This window comes from Electrona antarctica (genome assembly GCF_951216825.1).
Source record: "Electrona antarctica genome assembly, chromosome: 2".
Classification (NCBI taxonomy): domain Eukaryota; kingdom Metazoa; phylum Chordata; class Actinopteri; order Myctophiformes; family Myctophidae; genus Electrona; species Electrona antarctica.
Genome location: NC_136807.1, coordinates 20,473,201 through 20,491,409, shown reverse-complemented (window position 1 = coordinate 20,491,409; position 18,209 = coordinate 20,473,201). Strand labels below are relative to the sequence as shown.

General features: G+C 39.5%; 2 protein-coding genes and 1 long non-coding RNA gene across 3 annotated transcripts; 1 reads left to right on the top strand and 2 right to left on the bottom strand.

The window, feature by feature from the left end:
* Positions 1–323: 323 nt before the first annotated feature.
* Positions 324–3,185, bottom strand: LOC306941245. Its single transcript, XR_013792113.1, has 3 exons — positions 3,140–3,185; positions 2,565–2,643; positions 324–704 (listed from the first exon to the last, which is right to left on the bottom strand). It is a non-coding gene; the product is annotated as an uncharacterized lncRNA (long non-coding RNA).
* Positions 3,186–6,408: 3,223 nt separating this feature from the next.
* On the top strand, positions 6,409–9,685 carry pfdn4 (prefoldin subunit 4). The gene is made up of 4 exons (XM_079523279.1): positions 6,409–6,536; positions 7,067–7,171; positions 7,506–7,646; positions 9,214–9,685. Exons 1-4 carry the CDS (start codon positions 6,456–6,458, stop codon positions 9,343–9,345), a joined length of 459 nt encoding a protein of 152 aa, XP_079379405.1. The 5' UTR covers positions 6,409–6,455; the 3' UTR covers positions 9,346–9,685.
* A 1,892-nt stretch (positions 9,686–11,577) lies between these two features.
* agmat (agmatinase (putative)) lies at positions 11,578–17,521 on the bottom strand. Its single transcript, XM_079520134.1, has 8 exons — positions 17,050–17,521; positions 16,187–16,389; positions 14,778–14,826; positions 14,226–14,421; positions 13,832–14,011; positions 13,632–13,716; positions 13,460–13,536; positions 11,578–11,904 (listed from the first exon to the last, which is right to left on the bottom strand). Exons 1-7 carry the CDS (start codon positions 17,364–17,366, stop codon positions 13,463–13,465), a joined length of 1,104 nt encoding a protein of 367 aa, XP_079376260.1. The 5' UTR covers positions 17,367–17,521; the 3' UTR covers positions 11,578–11,904; positions 13,460–13,462.
* Between the last annotated feature and the right edge of the window lie 688 nt (positions 17,522–18,209).

Below are 18,209 nucleotides of genomic sequence, written 5' to 3'. Positions count from 1 at the left end.
CCTCACTCCTATGTGATGGTGTAGTCATTTCATATAGCCCTGCTACATTAACAAATTGGCAAAATATTTGGAGAGTGTTTTCCATAGCCTACTGCCAAGAAGATTGCTGCTGATTTGTCTCCCCAACACCCACCCACCCAGTCCACAGTCCACACACACCCACCCACCCACCCACCCACGCACGCACGCACGCACGCACGCACGCACGCACGCACGCACGCACACACACACACACACACACACACACACACACACACACACACACACACACACACACACACACACACACACACACACACATACACAGTTAATACTCACAAACTGTGAATCAGTGACTGGAGCACCTGCATCTGTCTGATCTACAGTTGAGCTCTCATCTTGTTCAACATCACACTCTCCAGATGGAGGCTTTGTCTTTTTGAAAATGTTGCCAAAGAATTTAACTTTTTTCACTTTCTTTTCTCGAGACTCATCCTCTTGAGCTGTAGATTTGTGGTTTTCAGAGGCGACGTGAGATTCAGAATCCTGGGAGTCTTGTTCAGTGTTCTTCTGATCAGTGGAATCAGGACTCGCAGAAATGACTTGACCGTCAGCAATCTGGCTCTCTGGTTCAGTAATCACACAGTCACCCTCATTTGATTCTTTGTTGGAGATTAATGAGGGAGGCTCACAATTCTGTTGTGTACCAATTGTGTTGCTCGTGACTGCAAATGAGAAATTGATCATGCTTATAGCTTACAAACTAAAACATTTTAATTTGTATAATGTAATTCCTGCAATATGCTGTTGGTTAAAACCTAAAAGAGAAAAAAGTAACAAACTAGAAAAAGTGCCCTTCTGGGCACAGGTCTCCACCAGGAGGATAGGACTGTGTGAGATGTTTGGCAAAATGTTTAGTAGTAATATAAACATGTTTGCCTTGTATGGCAATTGGATGATTTGAGGCATTTTGTTCCAATCAACCTGTTTTGCAAAAATCAACCTGTTGGTGGCGCTATAACAGGCCAATGTGAAAAGGGTGGGATATATTCCTCAGCCTAGTAAGAAAATGTGTGAAAGATTTCACGTAAATTGCATGCTGTGTTCATGATTTGAGGCTTTTGTTCAAAACGGGGCAATCTTGCAAACTGTGAAAGGCAATTATAGCCAATTAGGGTGGAATATGAAATATCGGACAGATCCGACTTGAGCACATGACCATAGAGATACTGTGTAACGATTTGTGAGATTTTTGGACAGAATCTGGAGGAGTAATATCCAAAAATGTGTTTTACAAAAGTCGGCCTCCTGGTGGCGCTATAAAAGGCAGATGCGGAAAATGCAGGTCAAAGGTTTGTCCTTGGCCTCTAGGGAGTGTGCATGCAACGTTTCACGCAGATCGGTGCAGTTTTAGGTAACAAATGTGAAAAGCTGCCTCATGGTGGCGCTATAACAGGCCGTTCTGGAAAATGCGGGGCAGAGGTTCATCGTTGGCATCTAGGGAGTGTGTGTGCAAAGTTTGGCATCGACCGGGTTAACGGTGCCGGAGATTAGCTGGTAACGGACGGACGGAAGGACACACGGACACACACACGGACGGACACACACACGGACGGAGTGCAAAACATACTCTCTCACCATGCCTTCGGCCTGGTGGAGACAAAAAGCACTCTAATTTGCTAAAGGAGTTCCCTACAGTATTTGTATAACAGCGTCACTGACAAATCATTTTTTCCAGTTGTTGTTAACCTCATTGCAAGAAACAAACATGGGCTAGCCTGTTCTGTAAAGAGTGACGCAAGTTGCAAAAGTCTGAGATCAATATTATGTCTTAGATAAACCCTAAGAGCCACTGTGAGCCCAGCAGTGAAATTGTTAATCAAAGGCAACAAACTACTGTACACATGACAGATCAAACAGCTACCTTAGACATATCTGAGACAACGCCTTACATTTTAAGATGCAAGTTCAGCCAATGCCAATGGGAGTCAGCTGTTTGGAAATGTTAGTTCTCTCTGCCTTAAAATGCTCACTTTATAGTTTATACTGTATATGGTCATATCACAAAAAGAGTTTCATTGTGATCCTGTCTGGCTGATTCTTTGGTCGCAAAGGCTTGTTCAGTCTACTTATGCTGCAAGGAAAATGTTTTGTTATCTTGATTTTATAAGAAACCAACAAAAAACTGACACCTTTAATAAAGTCTAAGTTTAACATGAGTCCCACCAGCCTTGATTCATAGGCCAATGATACTTATTTTCTATCATAAGTGACCACAGACAGGCAATGTTGGGTTCTTAAAAACTCAAGGCATATTTCATAATTCATCAAACAATTGTGTTGCGCAGCAAAAATGGAAATTTACTATTTCTGACAATAGTGACATGTCCAAAAGAGGGATACCTGGTTGAAAGTTGTTAACAATTGCTGGCAAAGGAGAAATTATTTTTTACCCTGCTAAGACAAAGACCTGCATTCTCACATTCTATATTGAATTCTGTTGAGAGTATTTACTGTATGTCTTCATATTACTGTCATGTTTTAGTGTGCTATTGTTATATGGTAGTAGAGAACTAGATGCTTACCATCGAAGCCATTGGATTGGATGTTTATAATAAGACCATTCACCCCGCCATTTGCATGTTTCCCAAGACTTTTCTCTTCCTGCGATTAAAGAGAAATGTTACTCAATGCTCTACAGTTAATTTACAGTACAGTTAAATCGCCATGGGGAATCCTGATAGCCAAGTGGTTAAGGTGCATACTACATGAGCAAAAAAAGACCCAAATCAGCATCCAGAGCAGGTGCGCTTCCTCTGGATGCCTTTTTGTTTAGGCAGAGGGTGCTCAGCTATAAATACAACTAGGTTCAAATACCATCGAAGTGGAAAAAGCAGCACTCCAAAATAAAGGATGTACTTTTTTAAAATCTGCTTTGAGGAAGGCTGAGGCCGAAACGAGTCAAACATTCGCAATAAAAATGTGTATCTGCATTAGCCAGTGTTGCATCCTTTATTTTGGAGTGCCGCTTTTTTCCACTTCGGTGGAATTTGAACCTGCCTTTTTTTGTTTTTGCATGTAATTAATACATATGGTGAATACCATACATCCATTTCAAGATTTCAAACAAAATATGAATATGTTATTTGAGTAATTTTACCGGATATTCATTGCTGGATTGCTCGTTACCCATATTTGTTCCAGCAGAGACTACAAAAATGAGCAGAACTGGTTCCTTTTGTTATTGATGTATTCCCTTCAATAAATAGAAAACAAAAATAAGTAATTGTTGTACAGATATGCCCATTGATATGTATCCATTGAGTAAGCTACATTAGGATTCATACTATAACCAATGTCTTACCTTGTGTGCCCTCCGTTAATCAAACAACTCCTGATGAAAAGGTGACAAGAGACTATCATATTCAAATCTCTTGTAAAGCAACATGCTCACTGTATATGTAGAGCAGAATGTTTTCAAAAGTGGGTGGGGCCTTCAGTAATCAAATACTGTAGTAATTTTATTCCTCTATTTCGCCTACCAAATTAAAACACTATCAAAGTACAGTACATGCCAGTGATTTATTCACTATACTCTCAAGTAACTCTAACAAAATAAAATAAAAAATAACCCCATGTGGTTCTGATTAGTTTATAGTCCAACCAAGTAAAATATGATAAGGCACAAGGCAGTACAGCACAGTTTTGCCAAGAAGAAACAGGATGTGAATAAAGGATATCCAAAGCTCAGGTGAGTCATTTGTTGTTTGGCCTGGCACATTTCCTAGCAACTGGTGAATGAATGCACTGCAATTGTTTTTGTGAGTATGGAAATTATAGGCCATTTCTGGATAAAGTCTAAGCATGATAATATGATTCATTGGTTTGTGACTATTTATTATTGGACATTATTGATCATATTTGGATTTGGTTTGTATATAAAGTAGACTGAAATACTGTATAGTCATTGTACTCACTGTTGATAGACTGTATACCCAATGATGAAGGTCATACACATATACAATCTCATCTCCAATGGTAATAGGTTCATATGCAATATGGATATATTCATGCATACTACATTAACTGGTGATACACTACTTATTAATAGACTATACATATGTTTGATGCATTTGTATAGCATGCCTTTATCCAAAATGGTTCACATTCACTCACATATATAAGGCACCAACCTGCTCATCAGGAGCAGTCAGGGTTTCAATGTCTTGCTCAAGGACACCTTCTGAAGCCCAAGCAGCTGCTCTACCTACTGAGCCATTGACTGTTAATCAGTCGGAGCAAGTGCAGATGTCTAGGGTCAGGCTATATTTAAACATATTCTTTTTTTAAATTTTATCTTACTATCTCTCTACTCTTACCTATCCTGTGTTTCATGATTACTACATTACAATATACTACATTACCAGAATGTATCCCATGGGGATCAATAGAGGGGATGCGCATGCATAAAGTGAGTGGTAAATCGAGTGGCAAAGTGAGTTTAACATCGTTTAACGTTGTTTAATGCAATCAGATAGGACTTTTCTGTTTGGATGTACGGGCTGTCAAGGCCAGAAAGTCATTTTTGCCACTCAGTAGGCTTTCCCGCTTAACCTCCAGGTATGATGATGATGTCACCCGCGCATATCCTCTATAACGGTCTAGACTAGATGATCTCATCTTATTCTGTTTCCATTCCATTTTAAGTCTTTTATGTATTTGATGAAACATTTGTTTGGGCATTTACTATTACAATACATCAAGGCAAAGATAGTTGTCTCTCAATTACTTTCAAATACATATTGGCCTATACCTATCATATCTGAAAGACGTTCAGTGAACAAAGTCAAAGTCATGTTAAATATACCAATAAAAGCTCTTTAATTAATACACAGACAATAACAATTTATTAGGGAAGGGATGGGTATCGTTATCGGATATTTGTGAGTCTGATATACCGATACCGGTTCCGGTTCTGCCTATCGATTCCGTTTCCTAACAGTTCCCTATTTCGGTTCCATGTTGTTTATGTATTGTTATTAACAATACATAAATATGTTGAATTCATATTAGTGTTACTTTTAGGCCCAATCAGCAGAATTCAGGGAAATTCTACTCAGATCTGCATACCAACGTATCTGCATAATCAATTCCATTCATCCATCCATCCATCCATCCATCCATTCATTCAACTTCAACCGTTTATCCGGAATTGGGTCGTGGGAGTAACAGTTCCAACAGAGAGCTCCAATTTATTTTTTTTAGAAATCCTAAAGGAAGGCATGATGGTTTTTAGTCTTTGATACTTGAATTACCTTGTCCGGTGATTTGAAATAATAGAACTCACAAGAAGAAGAAAAAAGAAAATAAAGAATGAGCAGTGTTTTTATTATGGAGCTTGGAATCCATGAACACAATGCCCCATTGTATCCTATAGCCTGCATGTTGAGGTGGGAGTTGGATTCCCCTAGTTGTACTATGAACTTTTGATTTTGGGCAAGACATGGTGGTGGTGCTTGACACAGCTAGGAGACCTCAAACAACCTCTTTCCACTTAACATCGTGTCACCAGGCTTACTTTCCACTCAATTCTAGTTCTAGTTTGGATTAGGGGTGTATATCCTTTTCAGAAAATTGTCTGAAAACACAGATTCTGTTGTCACTCTAGTGTATATTGTGTTGCTGTGCATCTTCTTCTCCCTAGCTTTGTCGATACATTCAGTAAATATTTGAACTTGGGTGTAGTCCTGTTTGCTGTAGAAATATTTGCAGAGCTGAAGTTCCGGTTGATTATATCACATGTTTGAGTTATTGGATGCTTAATGACATCCTTAATAGTCTGCCCTTGAGTAAATTGACCAAATATTCCTTGACCAACACTGACCCTGACCCAAAGCGCCATGTGGGTCAGTGACAGTGTAAGGGTCTCATAAGGGTCCTATAACTCCAATTTGATTCAAATTTCCTTTTCAATGGATTATGAATCAGGAGAATACCAGCACTCACAGAATAGGCACTTTATTGTTTCATCTTTAAATAGGATGGGTATGCTGCACAAGCAGCAACACAACAAACACGTTTCGGCCAACGGCCTTCGTCAGTGTTGTACTGTATATCTATCATATACAACACTGACGAAGGCCGTTGGCCGAAACGCGTTTGTTGTGTTGCTGCTTGTGCAGCATACCAATCCTATTTAAAGATGAAATAATAAAGTGCCTATTCCGTGAGTGCTAGCTGATATTCTCCTTCTTCTAAAGTGATTCCTGACCGTGCACCCAGTAAAATGTTCTATGAGATTGAGACAAGTTGGAGTCGTGCATGCTTTCTTCTTTTTGGATTATGAATCAATCATTCATCAGCCATAATGGACTTTCCCCCCCACAAAATAACAAAAGAATATGCTTTTATCTGCAGTAACAATATGCATTAATCTAATCCGCTAGGTGGCAGTAGAAACTAAACTGTTCTGTTGGATGAGATTTGCCTTCCTGCAGCTGAGGAACTGTGAGGAAGAAGCCAAGATGGCAGCCACCATGACAATGAAGACAACTATAGTAAGTAAAACATTTGAACACGATATTACTTTTTACTATTTTGCGGATGCTTTCATTGCTCTTCTAGTTCACATTGTTCAAAAGGCAAAATGTGCATTTGTATTTTGCTAGTTTTGCGACTGATGTATTTTAAACGTGGCCACACCTTCGTGCATGCCACTCCAGTGTTAGCTCAGGCTAACAGCCTGGTCAAAGTATTTTTTGTTAGAGACTAGGGACTGGAGCCTCATGTGTTTTATCAATTTTACCATTTGCATATCATAGATACGAAAGTAAAAGTCGGACTCGATTAAATGAAATACGTACAGATCTATAATAGTCTTGATCCAAAGCTAGGTGAACTTGTGTATATTCCAGCAGATATGTTATGCTACCCGCCACATAAAATGAATAAACAGGAATGCCTTAAACACATTAACCCCCTGGCGTCCCTATGTTGGGTACAATTCTTAAATGTGTCGTACTACGAGGTATATAGTTAAGTCTATTGTCCAGAATTGCAATGGCTTAAAAGTAAATCTTACTGACAGGTTGAAGATGTCAATGTGACGTTTGAAGACCAACAGAAGATCAACAAATTCGCAAGGAACACAAGTCGAATGACAGAACTGAAAGATGAAATAGAAGCAAAGAAAGTAAGTAAAGAGATTTGTGTTGAGAGGATTAAGCTGGAATAAGTAAACTGTTCTCGTCTGACATGTATGGGAAATTGTTATTTTTTAATATGATGAATTTGATTTAGAATTTTTAATTTTGATGTCAAAGTTTCGTAATTGGACATTTTATGTAATGACCACAGTTGTAACAGTGGTATTGTGGAGTAATTTTATGTGAAATCCAATGAGAATAGCATCAATATGTGTAACGTGTCAAGATCATTTTATTATCCTTGTTGGTGCTTTTTACAACCTTTACCTTTGTGATAAAGATATGAATGAAGATATAATATTAATTAATATCTCTTTTCAGAAATCTCTGCAGAATTTACAGGATGCAAGTGATGACCTCATGATGTTTGATGATGACTCTTTGTTAATCCCTTATCAAATTGGCGATGTCTTCATTAGTCACACCCAGGAAGAAACACAAGAGATGCTAGAAGCTGCGAAGGTGCGTCTGTGTTGCATGCATACATCTCAGCATCTGCAGTTTTTCAGCGTCTGATTGAGGAGACATCCAGAAAACACATAGCTTCACCCACCTTTTTACTCGGGGCCCCGATAGTGTTCATGATCATCGATAGATCCACCCGAAGCTAAGTCTAAGAATGATTGTGTTAGATAAAGTTTAATTAAAGTTATATATTAGAGCAGGGGTTTTCAAATGGTGGTCCATGGTTGCATGTGGTCCCCTTATGCATTTAGAAACATACTGTAGGAAAGTGAAGACTGTCTTTTATTTTTACATATTCTTTTTCCTGAGAAACTAAATGACCTGGTGACCTATGATGAGTCCTCAATGTTCTAATTTACTTGGAAGTTGGAGGTGAAGAAATTCTTCAGAAAAAGGGAGTTTGAATCGCAAGAAGGGGAAGTGCACCCAGCCCGGTTCAGTCATCATTATTAGGAAATATATATTGCGTGCGCTCATACAATCAGTATATCAATTAATAGAAAATGAGTTTAATATGGAAGGTTGGATGAAGTAAGAACAGAATTATGGTAACCGTGAGGTAAGAATAGATCCTGAGCTCTGGATCACTAGCATATTTCAGGTCAATAATAACGATAAGGGCTTGATATAATTTGTTGTGTATAGTATACTACCGCCGCATAGTATCGTGCAACAATTTTTTAATTTCCAAACCTTTCCCCCCACGCTTATTAATTCAAATGTTTTTTATGGACTTATGAGTCCACATTTAACAAAGTATTTTATTTCCATTTTAAAATGTTTTCCCATGGACAACCTGCAGACCTAATTATACGATGGACCAGTAGTAGTCTGTGGACTATTGGTTGAGAATCCGTGACATGCATAGACATAAATGTGTAACATTGTGTCAATTTATAGTATTCTATTGGGCAGTGCAGTGCAGAAAAATCTATTAAAACTTCAAAGCGTAGCCACACACAATTAGTCAATGCCAATTGTATTCAGGACAAGAGAACAAAAATTTAAACCAATTTTTCGGACTGGTGTGACAGCAATTCCATTAACGTCACGTTGCATTCAAGGATTTAACTAGCAGACTATTATTTCAACATTCACATCGTTCAACATTCACAATTAATTCATGTTATCTCTATTCCTCATTGACAGCGTGCTGTCATATAGTATTCTGACAAGGCATCATGTTGATTTACAGTACAGTATGTAGAAAGACGGGTTAACATTAGCCTACTTAGACAGCATATGTAAGTATGTTTTCAAGTTAAAGAATTAGCAACACTGAAGAAATATTCAGTATTATCCTTTTATTGAACAAAATGGGGATGCGATGCACACACAGATCCGACACACCAACGGTAGGACATGCGCTGCTCCCTTGCTTGCAGTTATGGTTAGGTTAGGGTTTGAGGTAGGTTGTCGGTCTAATGACAGACGGACCAATAGTATGTCGAAACTAATGCCTGTACCCACAAAATACACAGGATATTCTGACAGCAAAATTATTTTTGGACTCGCTAGGCTCTGCCCCACCTCCCAATAATTTACGGAATTCTTTTATCTATAGGAAGCACTGGAGAAGGAAGTCAAGACCTTTGAAGGACAAGTAGCTGCAATACAGCAAGTTTTAAATGACCTGAAGGTGCAGCTCTATGCGAAGTTTGGCAACAACATCAACCTAGAGGCAGATGAGAGCTGAGTGGTTGAAAACGGACGAAGATAGCTGTCTCACAATGGACTTTATTCCTGCAGGTCTCACATCACATCCCTCAGTAGGCACCACGGCAAATCAAAAACTCAAGTTTGACTGCATGAATGGCTGAGGTTTGCTTCAGCAGCATCCACTGTATGTTCTTATTGATGTATATTTGTATACACACAATGTGTATGTTTTCATCTTAATTTTGGCCTAAAATGACAACTAAGGTAAAGATCTTGAGATTGAAGAAATGCAAAATGACATCCTCTTAGTTGGTCATTTAGTATGTGTTTGTTATATGCCTAACAACAATTGTAAAATAAAAGAACAGAAGAAACAGCTTTGTATGTTTTATTCACTTGGAAGTGCAAACAACAGTCTGTTTCAGACGGGGAGCAAGTGATGCTGCCTTTCTCGCAGGCACGTAGAGTGGAAAAAAACCGAGCTATTGCTGCCCGTGGGCATGTGCTTTAAACAAGTACGCGGGTGAGAATTTCACGGAACCACACCCGCTTGCCTCTCTGAACTTCTCCACGTGTCCCAAATCGCCCACCTCATTGAAAATGAATTACTAAGGTCACTCCCTTCCCATCTGACCCAGTATACCATTCTGCAAGAACTTTATCAGAAAAGTTAATTATGTATTTGTATATCAAAAGGATGTAACCCTATTTTACAAATTTGTTTTAACATGTACTGGCTAATAACCAGAATATTGGGAATGATGACAAACTATATAATGAACCAGGAGGATGCTAAATGCACACCAGTCTTAATAGTGGTGCCAGCTCACGGCAGAAACATCTAAAAAGATAAGTCTTAAAAAGACAGATTGGCCGCACACACTGATAGCCTAAGTGCCGATTATTTATTAGGACGCAGAGTAGGAACCATCGTTTCGGCAGATGCAACTGCCTTCTTCAGGGTATCAAATATATAATTAAGTCATTCTGATTCACACATTTGGGAGGTAAAGAGCATATTGGTCACCAAATTATGCCTGTTGCCTCATAAAATGTGTCAAATCAAATAAACAGAACATGCAATAATTGTTTAGGTTAAAAAAGGTTTGTGTCCGGGTAGCTCAGTCGGTACTGCACTCGCCTTTCGACCGCTAGGTCATGGGTTCGAACCTAGGCACCCCCAACTCTGCGTATGAGGAGCACGGCATGTCGTAGGCTACGCCGTACCGTAAGTACTGGGAGCTGATGGTAGGTGTTGCGCTCCGCCTCAGCATTCCATCTCCCAGAGGTCTAGCGCATTGAAACGGGGAAAGACTCATGCACCCTGGCTGATACCGACAATAAGCGCCTCTGACTGACTTATTAGGTAAGTGGTAAAGGGTTTGGGTTATGCCTCAAAAAGTTCATGTCACTCTGCACTTCACTGCTTGACAATGTTTTTTAATTGAATTGTTTCTTTGATGCGCAATGATGCAATTATGTCATAGTGCTGTTTAAATTGAAATATACAGGTCTTCAAGATGTTGGCAAATGTTAAATCTGGGCACATAAAAGGAAAAACAAATCTTTGTTTTTGCCTCTGTAGGAGGCTAGTCATCTTTCCAAAATGGGTTTGTCTATCTGGGTATTATTCTGGCCACACAAGGGCAAGGCTATGGCAATAGTGGCGCCTCTTTCATTTACACATCTTAATTAACACACATGTTTACTCCTATATGGAATTGTGGACATATACACCAAGGTCCTCAGCCTCAACACGTCGATGCATAACTGCTAGTCTCACTGGTAACAGGTACGGTCGCCTTTCCGCATCCAGGGCGCAGTACCCCCCATTGCAGTACCCCCCCGTGTCCACGTGGCGGCGCCATACGAGGGCACCCATCAGCCCCACTACACTCATGTTGGTGATTATATAAAAGGTATATTCATTTATAATTGTGAAGAAATGTGTTTAATAAAACTAAGTGGATTGTTTACACAGCACTGAAAGAAAGCATCGTACAGAGATCGGCTACTATACAATCAAATAAATCTGTATACAAGATAATTTCAGATTTCAGCAGGGAGAGGGAGGTTGATACTAAATTAACTGTTAACTAAATTAACACTTTTTGCGAGGGCGAGTTGGCAAAGGGCTTGTTTGGTATTCGTCTCACTTGGGATGTTCCATGCATTGTAGACTGTAGAGCATCATGGTATCACAAAAAATAAGGATGCAATTTCATCTTTGAGTTGTTCGTTTTTGTAACTTATTCAAAACAAACTCCATGTATGCATTTATTTTCTATGTACAAATACATCAGCAAACATCTGAAATTACAGGAGGGAAACCCAAGCCGGTCTGTATCCAGAGCCTTCATCAGATGGACGGATGTCCAGGGCCCCAAGCACATAGGGACCCACAGTGGACCAATTAATTGCAAGTCATAAATCTGGCCCCTAATTACCAGGGTCAAGACTTGTCCTTGGGCCCTGTTAGAGGGCGCCTCCTCCTGAGAAGCTGTCTTTCCTGTTGCAGTTCTCATGTTTCACCACTTGGTGCTGCTGCCAACACTCCATCAGCAGTGTTGTTCCAATTGTTAATTTTGTGAAACACCTGAATTATAGAAAATGAATGCTTGAAATGCGCATATCTGTAAGTCTATATACAGTAAACAGGCTGCTTCTGAATATCAAAGACTACACTAACCTTTGACATTACTTTGAACTGTCAGAGTGATATGGATTAGTATAGATTACTACTAATCTCATACCATATCACTTTGGGACAGTACAAGATTAATGGCTGTGTGTCAACTTTACAAGGTAAAAAATGGTGAGTGACTTAAACCAATTGCACCAGATGAGTGAATGATGAAGGGATGGGTGGGTGAGACGTTAATGAAAAAACGTATGCAAGATTGTTGTAATGCTGTAGTAAATTCTTTGGTCTATTAAGACTTGTTATACTTTTGTTTTTAACAGTACAAAAGTGTGTATATATATACACACACACACACACACACACACACGTCCATCTCAATGAATTCGAATATTTTGTAAAAGTTAATTTTCTTCCGTAATATAATTCAAAAAGTGAAACTTTCATATATTCTCAATTAATTGTGCATAAAGTGAAGTATTTAAAACCTGATGATTATGGCGTACAGCTCATAAATCAATCTCAATGAATTCGAATATTTTACGAGACTACTAAAAAAATATTTTTTAAACGAGAATGTCGACCATCTGAAAAGTATATTAATGTTTGCAGTTAATACTTGGTCTGGGCTACTTTTGAACAAATCATTTCATCAATGGGGCGTGGCATGGAGGTGATCAGCCAGTGGCACTGTTGAGGTGTTATGGAAGCCCAGGTTTGCTTCGATAACAGCCGTAAATTAATTTGTATTGTTCAGTCTTATGTCTTACACCTTCCTCTTGACAATACAACCTAGATTCTCTGTGGGGTTCAGGCCAGTTGGCTGGTAGGTTAAGCACAGTAATACCATGGTCAGTACACCAGTAACTAGTAGTTTTGGCTCTGTGGGCAGGTGCCAAATCGAGCTGGAAAGGAAAATTAGCATCTCCATGAAGCTTGTCAACATACTGAAGCACAATGTACTCTAAAAAGATGGCTGTGTGAAAGTTAACCATTGTTAAGTTTTCACTATCAGTGGATCAACACCAGCAGATAACACGGCCTAAATCATCACTGTTTTGTGATGTCCAGAGTCTCAACACAACCATCTATTATGCAACCAAGCTTTATGTTGATCCTGATCTTACTTTTCCAGCAGCGTGTGTTGAGACTCTGGACATGACAAAACACAGTGATGATTTAGGCCATGTTATCTGCTATGGTGTTGATCCACTGACAGTGAAAACTTAACAATGGTTTCAACACAGCCATCTTTTTAGAGTACATTGTGCTTCAGTATGTTGACAAGCTTCATGGAGATGCTCATTTTCTATATGAGATCTGAAGATCTCATAGTACATATCCTTTAGCTGGTTGTAATAAAATTGTGTTTATATTAATTATATATCAATATAATGTAATTGTTTGAACCATATTTGTCCTCTGCTTAAACACCTTACTCAACAGACATAATTTAATTATGTAATATAATAAAATGTCACTCATTGATTGAGTTAATGTTTGACGTTACCAATTAGTAGTATTTTGTTTTTGGAAGGACACACATCATTTCAAAAAGCAGGTTGGCGGCAGTGAGTGCTGTGTTTCCTGTTGTAAACAAGAAAAGAAAAATTGCAATCAGTTGTTGCACAAGATAAGAAAATCTAAATTTCTGATAACAATTACAGATATGTGCCCATTACCTGTAGTGTCATAAGGTGGGGACACCTCAACTAGATCACATCCAACAAGATTTAGGCCACGGCAGCCCCGTACAATCTCGACTCCCTACATAGAATCAAAATGTTTGATTACCCAATACCCATATTGCCCAAAATACTTATCTCCAAATCTTGACCAGCCAACCATCTAGCAGTAATTCTAGCAGTAACACCAAGCTTACCTGTATTGATGTAAGCCCCGCTATCTCGGGTGTGCCTGTCCCAGGGGCAAAGGATGGGTCTAAAGCATCAATGTCAAAGCTGAGGTAGACTGGACCACTGCCCATTTGAGCCCTGACTTCAGCCATGAGAGGTGTGAGGGATTTGAACCAACACTCTTCTACTTGGACCACTCGAAATCCCTGTACAACACACAAATGCAGTAGCCTATCTTACGATAAATGCACAAAATCTCTGTATGTCTGTCCATAAGCCCTGTAGTTCACGTATCTCGAGAACTGTACGACTGACTGATTTCGAACTCGGCGAGCGCGTGGCCGACCCATGGGAGTGCGGTGACCAGCATCGAGTCAGTCAGATAGGGGTCTCCATATACTACGTAATGTACCACTGTACCTGGGCCCGACTCCACTCGTAGGCATCGGGAGAGTAGCCTGTACCACGCAGGCCAATCTGGATAACCCTCTTGCAGTCCAGGAGCCCTTCCTCTACACAGCGTCTGAAAGGAGTTCCATGACCAATCTTCTCCCCAAGGACCACATCACTTGTGTCAGCATGGGCATCCACGTGTATCAGACCTACTGGACCATGTCTGACAAATCAATGCAGAATAATCAGATTATAATTAGTCTGGTTTCCATAAAGGCCACCAGACGATATTAATTGCCTGACTTTATTTTTAAACTTTATTTTGCCTGTATTCATGTGACGTCATATCATCATACATCATCATAGTGTAATTATGCAAGAATCAAAGCTTGAAATTGTCTGTGCAACCACACTTTCAAGTACAGTATTGCATTGGATTAACAGTTTGGTTCTGTTTTCACATGTATGGATTAGATTTAAACTACATTAGTGGGCAACTTGCAATTAATTACTAATAACAAATTTATCATATCTGAATCTAGTCACACAAGACTACCTTTGTAATGGACTTTTACTTACTTCTCAGCGACAGCTTGAAGGATTGGGTATGCAATTGTGTGATCACCACCTGTGGATACAAGTCAAGTCAGTTTTATTTTGTGACCAAAATGGTTATTTTCCAGGACATGAAAAAAAGAACTTCTGCTACAATCGATCCAATGTAGTTATTATAAATGTAGTGTATTATTTCGTTACAAGCTCTTGTTACTTTACAATGCATTTCAGGTGTCTCTACTTTGAGCCTGTCATTTATAGATGGAACCTTTCAAAAAATGTTTCATAGATATAACTAATATAGCCGATCTACAAGCTCACAACGTGCTGCATCATGACGTTGTGAGCTTTTGCATGACAGTCACATAAAGTATAAAATAGGGAATTTATGAAAAAGCTCAGTCAGAATATAAACTTTTCATACAAGATATGTATCTTATAACCTAATAGGCAGATTCCAGGATGAACCCTATTGATTTTGGTGACTCCATGGCTTTTCTTCCACCACCACATTGTCAGTTGGGTGTATGGAGCATGACTCTAGGGCAGGGGTTTTTCATACCAGAGATGAAGCAGGGAGTCCCAGAATAGAGACGCTAGTGTTCAAGTGGTTAGTGTAAAAACAAAAAAAGGGTCACACAAATATATAGTATAGTAACTGAGGGCCCCTAGGGGGTCCCGGACCCCATGGTCTTCTAGGACTTTTAAACTCTTGTTTCTAGTCTTGTTATATGACATCTACTGACAATTTTTAACCAGAATAAATCTTCAAGTGAAATGGCAGTGATGGCTAAATATTATTTTGTAGGGAATGAGAGGCCTTTGCACTGTAATTGTCAGCAGTCTGCATATTGTTTGGCAAAGAAATCAAACACTACCATGTGCATTTATTTAACCACTTAAACCCCACCAGGGGTCTATACTCCCACACATGGGCCCATGTATGTACACCAAATCTCGTCGCAAATAACAATTTAACAAATCAACAGGCTCCCTCAAAAAAGTTGGATCTGCTATTTTTATGTTTGCCTTAGAATAGAGACGATAGGGTTTATGTGGTTAATGAGTGAATAAGTTAGTACTACTAGGTTATGAATGAATTCAGTAGTTAGCTAGATGAACGAATGGCTCATAACGCACTTTTAAGTGGTCTATTTCCAGTTGCAAAAATAATAATTTACTTGAAAAAGACGTAAACGTTTTTTGCTTGTCTGCTGCTGTTGGAAATAAGATTTGGTGCATTTAAAAGTGAGTTGTGACTTGTGAGCCCTTTTCTTCCGTCTATGATTTTGCTGCCCTTGTAGTCTGGCTCAGCACCATAGTTGGAGGATGTGAATTAAAATATATTTTTCAGTAGTTAGTTACTCTTCAACAGAGCTGAAGAGAGCTGCTCTTTGAGAGCTGCTCTTTACCAGACATTCTCATGGTCTCACCCATAGTCAGAGGGATACAGCCGGTGGCCAGGATCTTCTGGTAGGCCTCCCTGATCCGTTTGCAGGTGTCCTTCAGGTCATACACATTGACATTGACGTCTCCGATATCAGCAACCATTAGTGACTCATAGGGTGCTGCTCTGGTGCCACTGTTGTAAGCCCTCAGCAGGGCAGACTCTGCTCTGATCTGGCGTGGGCCAAACCTGTTGTGGATTGAGTGGATATTATCCTTCTGGAACAGCTGCACCTAATTTCCTACTTCATTCATATGCAATACAGAACTGATGAAAATGCAATGAATTAATGGCCCAAAATCAGAAACAATGATTAATGGAACCCCAGTGGATTTAACCCAATTATAACCCTCTTATCTAGATTCTAGACTTAGTAAACTGGACCTTAGGCTCTCTCTGTAAGTAATTGCGTAATTGGACCACTTTTTTCCATGTACACTAATTCTTTTCACCAAGATTAGGCTCACAATGCAAGGCAAACACATCACATGAAGCTTCTATCTGCTATTTCTTGGCTATGTTCCCCTCGGCTCAGAATATGGATGGTGGAGGTCAAGTGGACCTACACATGACATCACGATGTAATGTGAGCTTGTAGTTCAGCAATTACACACACACACACACACACACACACTTGGAATACTTAATTTCACATAAATGGCAGGTGACATGGGCATTATATAGCCCCATGTGCCCTCTCCCTACGCTCATTCTGTAGCAGCTACAGAATGAGCGTAGGGAGAGGGCACATATGGGGCTAGGGCATTATATTGATTTCAGTATTGATTACGGTACGAATACGATTGACCGAATGATCGATTAGCAACGTTTGGAGACTGTTTACACCACCTTGTTCCAGGTCGGTTAGAAGTTCCAGTGTCAATTGGAACACCAACGAATGCAGCGTCAAGTCCATCGGCTGTCTCCTGGTAGGGAAGCTTACCCATTGTAGCGATTCCTGAGACTCTGGCGACAAATTCAGCGCTAGGAGGCACATTGTATGGCTTTCCTGAGCACGTTCTGATGTGGGTTACTCGAGGTCGTGGACTTAGTCCGTCAAAGTCGCATTGTTTCAGTATTTTAGTTATTGGGCGGCTCTCTGCAAAACATGGCCGCAGAGCTCTTGAAATAATACTGCGACCACTGATCAGGTTTTTAGACAACATAACTTTTAGACAAAATGCACTTTCGCCACTACAAACTAAAACGTGAACGAATACAAGCTGCAGCCAGATTCTACTCAATTTTGAAGCGGGGATGGCCCGACTGTCTCTTAAGTGCGGCTCAGTGGGCCAGTGGCGTGACCGCAATCTCAAAGAAGCTAAAGGAGTCCAATGTCCATCCAATGTGTTCCTTCCTGTTCCTAAAGTAAGAAAATTTGCTCATTCATTGGTCACTCTTGCTCTGATGAATGTAGGGGGCGTTTCATTTGAAACTAGGCCAAAGGCTATTATGACCTTTCACCTTACATTGATTGATTGAAGTATTTTTAACGTATGCAAATGAAAGCACAACTCAATACAAAAACTGTTACTACTGTGGACAACACACTGGTAAAGCATTACACTTGTTTACAACAGGTTCCACCATGGTTATAACTTTATTAAAACCGCAGAGTATGCAAATATAGATTAAAAGTAAAACCCAAATACATTTTCATACATATTTACACATCATCATCATCACCCATGGCTACACATTCTCCATCATACGTCATTTTTCTCACCGTGTGAAGTGAGGGGCACTCTTATCATACATCATATCTCAATCCGGCCAATCACAATTTACTTTTGTCTTCAATGTTTGTGTTTACACAAACACTCAACGCTGGGCATAGGAGGGGTAATTGATAGAAAATAAGTAACTTTTGGGCAGTGAACTACTCCTAAAGATAAAGATATTCTGGACATAATGGTGAAGGAACAATTCAATTATGAGAATACCTGATTGCATATAGTATTTCAATTCATAAACCATTTAGGAAATAATCAATAAGATGAGAATGAACC